The 8,640-nt window shown below is 53.2% G+C and overlaps 1 protein-coding gene across 1 annotated transcript; it reads right to left on the bottom strand.

Moving 5' to 3' along the window:
• Positions 1-216: 216 nt before the first annotated feature.
• Positions 217-7,429, bottom strand: KLK5 (kallikrein related peptidase 5). The gene is given in 7 exon segments (XM_065899106.1): positions 217-343; positions 3,808-4,114; positions 4,117-4,198; positions 4,201-4,297; positions 4,869-5,133; positions 6,961-7,005; positions 7,300-7,429. Coding segments are annotated over 7 exon segments (1,053 nt in total).
• Positions 7,430-8,640: the final 1,211 nt, after the last annotated feature.

Raw genomic sequence — 8,640 nt, 5'->3', positions numbered from 1 at the left:
GGGAACTGTCTTCAGGATCTGACCAGAAGGACCTGTCCATCCACTGTCCGGGAAGGGGGACCTTGATTCCAGGAGACCGGGGGCGGGGCACTGGAGAGATGAACAACCTCAACATTTTGGGGAAGGAAGTGGTGTCTGGAAGGAGTGTTGGGGTCCCTGCAGGGGTGGGGACTTGCATGGGGCGAGGGAGGCCAGAAAGCCGGGTCCTAGGACGACTCATGCATTAGACTGGATAGTGTCCTGGATCCACTTGGAGAACCAGCAGAGGTTGGTGTAGACGCCGGGTCTGTTGGGCTGGGCGCAGGGAAAGTCTCCCCAGGACACAAGGCCCTGGAGGGAACCACTGCAGACCACGGGGAGGAGAGAGAGGGGCACAGAGAGGCGGTGATGTGGGGAGGTGAGGGAGGGAGTCATATAGATGAAGAAGGACCAGGGCAGCAAGAATAGAGACACAGACAATGACAGCGAGGGAGACACATGTAAAAAGAGACACACAGAGAGAATATTAATATTTCACCCCACGTTCACCCTTTGGAAACCCCCTCTGTCCCTGTCTACCCAACCCCCAACCTCTTTTCCGTCTGTCTTCCTCATTGTGTGTCTCTGCCTCCTTCTCTCTCTCACTCTCCCCTCCAACCTTTGAATATTGTGTTTCTCCTACTGGACACCCCTTCCTTTCCCTTCCTCACTCTTCACCCGTCCTTGACACCAATCCGCCTTGTACATATACCTCACTTTTGCAGAGAGGCAGTTCTCAGCCCCTGGGTGAGGGGTTCTCAACCTGGGCACCGCCAACGTTGGGACTAGACGATTCTTTGCTATGGGAGGGTGTCCTGTGCTTTGTAAGGCATTTGGCAGCATCCCTCTACCCACTACATGCTAGGAAACCCCTCCCTCCCCACCAGACAGCGGTAACGATGACGAAAAACATCTCCGGGCATTGCCATGCATGCCCTGGGGGGTCAGAATTACCCTGGGGTTGAGAATCGCTCCCTTGGACTAATTTAGGTTACCTGTGCTTAATTCCCCATAGCTCCCTGTAACCACCCTTCTGTAATAATACTCAGCACTCTTTACTGTCATTTCTTATTTATGTTTACGCAAAATACCTACAACCTGGCTTCTCTCCCCATTATAATGCAAGACACTCTTCCCCAGGCAAAAAAAGCTTAGCTGCCCCATCGCTAAATTTCAACATTTCTCTCATCATCTTTTGTTCGCCCTTGTTCAGCATCCCTGCAGAGTTTCTTTTGCTCGGCAGGTAGTTAACTGCTCTGAGCCTTGGCTACTCGTCTGTGAAATAGAGTTAATAATGAAGGTTAAATGAGTAAATTGAGTGATGCATCGGAAACACTTAAAAGAGTGTCTGGGGGCTTCCCTGGTGGCGCAGTGGTTGAGAGTCCGCCTGCCGATGCAGGGAGCACGGGTTCGAGCCCCGGTCTGGGAAGATCCCACGTGCCGCGGAGCGGCTGGGCCCGTGAGCCATGGCCGCTGAGCCTGCGCGTCCGGAGCCTGTGCTCCGCAACAAGAGAGGCCGCGATAGTGAGAGGCCCGCGCCCCGCGGTGAAGAGTGGCCCCCGCTCACCGCAACTAGAGAAAGCCCTTGCACAGAAACGAAGACCCAACACGGCCAAAAATAAAAAAAATTATTTTTTAAATAAATAAAATTAAAAAGAAAGAGTGTCTGGCAATTAGCTAACTGCTCTTAGTGTTATAGTATTAGTATTATTACTATTTCTTGCTTTTAGCGGCCACACCCAGACCACACTCTGGTATGAAAAAGCCACTGGAGGTCTAGGGAAAGAAAAGCAAGGTACTACCCTTGGCTACGGAAAGGCTAGTGGTTTAAAATGCTGACATCCAAATCAGATTCGCTTTCTTCCGATAAAAACCCCTCCACCCATCCCTCTCTCCAGATGTGGGTGCTTCCAATGTTAAGTGGGGACACGGATTAAATTGGGCGATCTGGGGAGCTGCTGCAACTGTCACATTTGTAAGATTTGCGGGGGTGAGTGGGGTGGGTGGGGAGATTTTCCCAGCCATCAGAATGGGACTGGAGTGCTGTCTGAGCCCACAGCTTACTAAACACCAAGATTACTGAAACATACATCCTGCCAGCAGAGAGCTTGTTAATTTACATTCCTCTAGACCCTTTGGGGACCTGAATACAGGGAAGGGTCCTGAGCTGTAACAGTTTAATTTCTGTCATCCTCAACAAATAAAGCTCCCGTGAGAATACAAAGAAGGTCGTACTGGGGATGAAGAAATATTTGCTGGACATTGGGTCCCACTCATCTCTCCAGCCTCAACCCCTGTCCCCCAAACATGCTGGCTCTTTTTTTATTCTTTGAATCAGCCCAACTCCTCCCTGCCTCAGGGCCTTTGCACATGCTTTTCTTGCCCTTAACCTTTGCAAGGCTGGCTCCTTTGCGTCATTCAATCTCTGCTCCGATGCCACCTCTCTGAGGCCTTCCCAATCACCCTTCCAAATACTGCCCCCCCCATCACTTGCTTTCATAAAACTGTGTTTTATTTCCTGCACAGCCCTTACCACTCTCTGAAATTACCCTGTTTATGCAGTTTCCTGACCATAGGATTTTTTTTAACCTTTTTGCTATTCCAACAACTTTGTGATCAATCCTCTCTATTAAATATTTTCGTTTAAAAATACCGACCATGGGTTTCTGTTTTCCTTCTTTAAGACATTTTACTAGCATTTGTCAGAAAACTTTCACACTACAGATTTTATGGGAATGAGACACTTAAGACTGCATCTGCCTGAAATGTTCCAAAATAACTAAGACAAAACTGCGATGTATATTGTATGAAGGGTGGCCCTTAGATGTGATATCTTTATTCAGGGCACATCCTGCCCTTCTATACAACACAGCCTTGATCTCTCCCTTGAGACCTGTGCTAATACAGTGGCCATTAGCTATATGGGGCCCTTAGCACTGAAACATGGCTAGTCCAGATTGAGATATGCTGTCAGTGTAAAAATACTCACTGGTACAAACAAACCAAAAACAAAGAAAAAATAGAAAAAAAAGAAAAAACAAAACAAAAACAAACAAAAAAATACACACTGGCTTTCAAAGACTTGCTATGAGAATAAAAGAATGTAAAGCATTCCATTCATAATTCTTTTATATTAATTACCTTTTGAAATGATGGTACTTGGGATACATGGGATTAAATAGGGTATATTATGACAATAGTCAATTTCAGCTGTTTTTTACTTTTTTTACATGTAGCTACTGGAATGTTTAAAATTACAGGGGCTTCCCCGGTGGCACAGTGGTTGAGAGTCCGCCTGCTGATGCAGGGGACATGGGTTCGTGCCCCGGTCCGGGAGGATCCCACGTGCCGCGGAGCGGCTGGGCCTGTGAGCCATGGCCGCTGAGCCTGCCTGTCCGGAGCCTGTGCTCCGCAATGGGAGAGGCCGCAACAGTGAGAGGCCCACATACAGCAAAAAAAAAAAAAAAAAAAAAATTACATGTAAGGACTTCCCTGGCGGTCCAGTGGTTAAGACTCCGTGCTTCCACAGCAGGGGGCACAGGGTCCATCCCTGGTCATGGAACTAAGATCCCACATGCCCCACAGTGGGGGGAAAAAAAAAACCCCACAAAAAACAAATAAGATTACTCGTAAGGCTCACATTGTATTTTTACTGGACAGCGCTGCTCCAGAATGAGCTCTGTGAGCGCCGATCTGATCATCGCAGGGTCCCCAGCACACAGCAAGACTCCAGGTGACACGGCTGGTTTCAGTGCGTGTCTGAATGAATGGAAAAGTCTCTAGCCTTACCTTGCAGGAGCTCTGCCGGCCTGGTCACCAGCACAGGACATGGTGTCATCTATCTGATTTGGATAGGCCGTCTTGCACCTGTCCTCACTTAGCACAGTGATGTCCAAGCACTGGAGGACTTTGGGGAAGGGCCACAGTGAGTGGTGGAGGACGATGCGAAGGGGCAGAGTGCTCAGAGACAGAGAGGGGGAGAAGGCAGACACAGGTGGGCAGCGGAAGAGACCTGGACACTCACCCTGGGGACTGCTGGTCTTTTCCCAGCCAGACGCCAAGCAGCTGGTCCCAGCGGATGGACAATGGGAGGCGTTGATGGCCCGACGTGTTGAGCCTCACAGATTCTTTCGTTCAGTTTGATGAGCGTGAGGTCATTGGAGTGGCCGGGGTGGGGGAAGAGCCAGGGTGGGGGATGGATTTGATCCCCTGAAACAGCTGCTGCCTGGATTCGTAGATGGGTGACAGGGAATGGTGGCCAAGACGGATTCTGAAAACTCTGAGGAAGATGGTGCCGATCACGACCGACTCTGGTCCTTACCCCCAACCCCAATGCCAAACCTGCTCGCAGCCCCAATCTCACCCCTATCCACAAATCCATCCCCAGCACCATCTTTATCTTCAACCCTCCCAGTCACAACTCCAAATCCATCTCCATCCCGTCCCCAGCGCTAACCCTAACCCTTTCCCCACACAGAAACCACCCACCACCCTCAACCCCAGCTCTATCTAACCATGCCCAACCTCAAAGCCAACCATCTCCAACTCCACCCATAACTCTAATCCAAACCCCATCTTCAATCCTACATCTATTCCGAAGCCCCACCCTATCCCAATTCCATTTTTATCTCCACTCCATCCCAATCTCCACCCACCTCTAATTCTAGAGCCAAACCTAATTCTATCTTAATCCCAAACCATCAGCATACGACCAAACCCATCCTCGTCACATCTCCCCCCACCGCCATGCCCCATCCCCCCCACCGCCATGCCCCATCCCCCCCCACCGCCATGCCCCATCCCCCATCCAACCTTCCCCCCTCAGCCCTCCTCTCGGAGCCCCCACTCACTGCTTTCGGCAGTGGGCAGCCGTGAGCAGCCACTGCGAGTCCACCAACACGGCCCCGCAGTACAGCTTGCTGGGTCCCAGCAACAGCGCACCCTGCCACGGCTGGCTGGGCCTCTCGCAGTCGGTCCCATTCACGAGGCGGCTGCTGGTGCCGTCAGACGCCCGGGTGTTCTCCCCGGCCCCAGGTCCGAGGTCCTGGGTGCTCCCGGAGGGCCCGACGGCAGAGGAGTTGTCGCAGGAAGCAACATCATTTGCGAGAACAGGCTCTGGGGGCAGAAAATAGGGGTGGGGGGGTTGCCGGAAATAGAGCTCGGGAGCGGGGCTTGGACTCGGGGGCGGGGCTTATAATCAAGAGGCGAGACCAGCCAGAGGAATTCTGACCCCCGAGGGGCGCTTTTGTTGCGGGGGGGGGCGGGGGCGGGGGCGGGCGGGCAGGGCTCTAGGGGCGGGACCTCGTTTTAAGAAGTGAGGGTGGAGGGGGGTCAAGCCTTAGCGAATGGGGTCTGGGCTAGAGTCTGCAGAGCCTGAGATGTGGGAGGGGCTTGAAATCGACTTGGGCAGGGCCAAGGCCAGCGTCCTGCGGAGGAGTAGATCCTATAAAGAGCCCTGACTTTGGGAGAAGAGGCAGGGGCTGGGTTCGAGGAGCTGTGGTCAGGGCAGGAGGTGGATCCTGGCCCAAAGGAGGAGAGCCAAAGAGGCTGGGCCTTTCTTGGGGGAGGGGCACAGCTCAAGGATCCCTGACTGTAGATAAGAGTCTGGACTTGGGGTATGGATGGGGAAAAGGGGCGGAGTCAGAGCTTGTGGGCTGGGCCAGAGTTGGAGGAGCAGAACCGGGAAAAGTGCCGAGACTGGGGTGGGACTCCCGTGGGGTGGGGGGTGGAGAGCAGAGCTGTTTTACGAATTCTTGAACACAAATGTTCCTCCTGAATTATCCTGCCCTTCTCCCTCACACAAACCTGCAGATAGGGGCATAGATTTCCTACCCCATCACCGGTTCCCCCATCGTTTGTTCACGCGCTCACTTGTTTATATTCTCGCTGAGGACCCAGACAAGTGAAACCCTTGCTGCTGCCTTCATTTATGCACACAGTCCAAGAAACAGGCACACAACGGCTGTCACAGACGTGCACACGTACAGTTACACAGGGAGGCGTGCGTCGTCTCCATAGGGACGGTTCCACACACAGCTCTGCCTCGTGGTACACACGCTTCCCAGGTACACACATTCGGGGGCAGCCTTACATGATCTCACTCACTCACACACAGTGTTTTAGTGACCTGTGTATATATGCCTCGTGTGCAGACGGGTAGAGACTGCCACTCACTTCTGCACACAGCATGGTGGCATGTGACAAGGTTAGACTCAGTGGACCAAGCGTGACACAGGGCAAGTGACCTAGCATCATCCCCCTTCACACAGCCACTGTCTCGTGGTGACAGCCTCTTCTCCACACTCAGTCTGCACACTCAGCAGGGATGGGCGCTCCACACACACACACAGCGCTGCACCATCACACATACAGCCACTACAGCCACACAGTCACATACAGTCACCCATACACAGACCCTCAAGCAGCCACGTGTTTGCAAAGATAGCCACACAAAATCCTGCACCCAGCCACAATCACACAATCACAAACGGCTACCCGAAGGCACCTAGCCACACATTTTCATGGTGCCAAGCACTTTTGTCACACACAATCCTGTCACACAGGGACAGAAACCAGCAGTCATACATACACAAAGCCAAGCAGCCGCACACGGTAACACTCACAGTCAATGATACACACACACCATCCTAAATGCACAAACACCCGGTCACACAATCACATCTACAGCCTCAAAGAGTAGTCACACCTGTCACAGACGGTCACTCAGTATGGGAAAAGGCACCACACACACACACACACACACACACACACACTCGGTAGCAGTCATACAGTCACACACAATCACAAGTAAAGACAGACTCACATTCACCCAGCCTTGGAGCCATAACTAGTCACATGTGTTCCCCCAGTGCCACATAGAGAGTCACCGACAGCCCCACGATGCACAGTTACCCTGCGTGCACACACTGGGATTCTGGGTACCTGTCACCCCCAGAATCAGTGCTGTGAACGCCAAGGTCATTGCACCTGGCGGGGGTGGGGCGGGGAGGAAAAGAGAGTCCCAGGTGATTCTGGGAACCCTTACCCACCCCCACCTTCTTCCCTTCCCTGTTTCTCAGAGCAGAGACGGACCACGAGGACATGGCCCACCCAGAGCGCTGAGATGAGTTGAGACTCAGGGCTTATAGACTTCAAAAGAATCAACATCCAGCATCCTCCAGTCTCCGAGAGAGGATGGAAAGAGGATGGGGGATGCATCTCAGACCAGAGCCAACGCAAAGACTTCTCTCCCTTCCTATGCCCCGCCTCCCCAGCCCTCACCTGCCACGTCCCCCAGGTAGGGGGTGGGGAACCCGCTCCCAGCGCCGCCGCCGCTGTCCTGCAGCCGCCTACGCCTCCGCTCCCGGCACCCGGCCTGGGTTATAACGACCCACTGATCCCTGGGGCGCATTCCCGGGTAGTGAGGCGCCCTGCCGGACCTTAGCAACCACTCCTCCGGCCTCCCCACATCTCCACCCCCAAAGCACCCCCCACCCAGTCCCGAAGGCCACTCCCTACCTCCCTGGCCCCGGGATGGGGAGGGGTCTCCGGAGGTCTGGCGTTTCACCAGCTCTGGAGCGCCCTTGGCGCAAGTGTTTTTCTGTCTTGGCTTCACTCATTCTACCTCCCTCCGCCCCCCTTCTCATCTTTCCTTCTCTCTGTGTTCCGCTTCCCTCGGAATCTTTCTGAGTCTCTCTCCGTATAAGGCGCCCACCCAGTGTCTCTTTCTGCTGTTTTTTTTTTTTTACAGCTTTATTATGGTAAAACTGAGGCACGGTACATATACCATATTTAATGTGTACAATGTGATCAGTTTTGACCCACACACTTCCAACCATCACCCCAGTCAAGATAATGAGCTATCACCCCAGAAGTTTCCTCAGGCCCCTTTATGTGTTGCTGTGATTCTCAGTTCATCTCTCTTTCTCTACACCCCTGGGTCTCTCTCTGTATCTTTTCTTTTCTTTTTCCTTTCTTTTTTTTTTTTTTTTTTTTTTTGCGGCACGCGGGCCTCTCACTGCTGTGGCCTCTCCCGTCGCGGAGCACGGGCTCCGGATGCGCAGGCTCAGCGGCCATGGCTCACGGGTCCAGCCGCTCCGCGGCATGTGGGATCTTCCCGGACCGGGACACGAACCCGCGTCCCCTGCATCGGCAGGTGGACTCCCAACCCCTGCGCCACCAGGGAAGCCCCTGTATCTTTTCTTTTCTGTTATCTCTCTTTTCTCTGTGACACTACCCTTCTCTGTCTCCCTATTCTCTGTTTCTATCCCTGCATCATCTTCTTGTCTTTCCTCTTCTCCTTCTTCTTTCTTCTCCTTCTCCTCCCCCCCGCCCTTTGTCACTGGCTCTGAGTATGTGTATCTTTGTGTCTTTCTGTTCCTCTATCTCCCTCACCCTCCATTTGGGCCAGGAAGACTCTGGCCACTTTGCTGATGGACCCCCCTCAACCCCTTCTCTGCCCCTCACCCTGTGACCAGGGCCACCGGGCAGAAAGGGGCGGGGATCCAGTCTAGGCCCCCCCGGCAGGTGCCTTACACAGCCTGTCTGACACAGCCAGGCGTGGGTGAGATTTGGGCAGGGCCACCTGTCAATGGGGAAAGAGGCCAAGAGGCCAGGCTAGGG

The sequence above is a fragment of the Phocoena phocoena genome, chromosome 20 (assembly GCF_963924675.1).
Source record: "Phocoena phocoena chromosome 20, mPhoPho1.1, whole genome shotgun sequence".
Lineage (NCBI taxonomy): Eukaryota > Metazoa > Chordata > Mammalia > Artiodactyla > Phocoenidae > Phocoena > Phocoena phocoena.
Note: the sequence above shows the minus strand (reverse complement) of the source record. Positions and strands in the feature narration are given on the sequence as shown.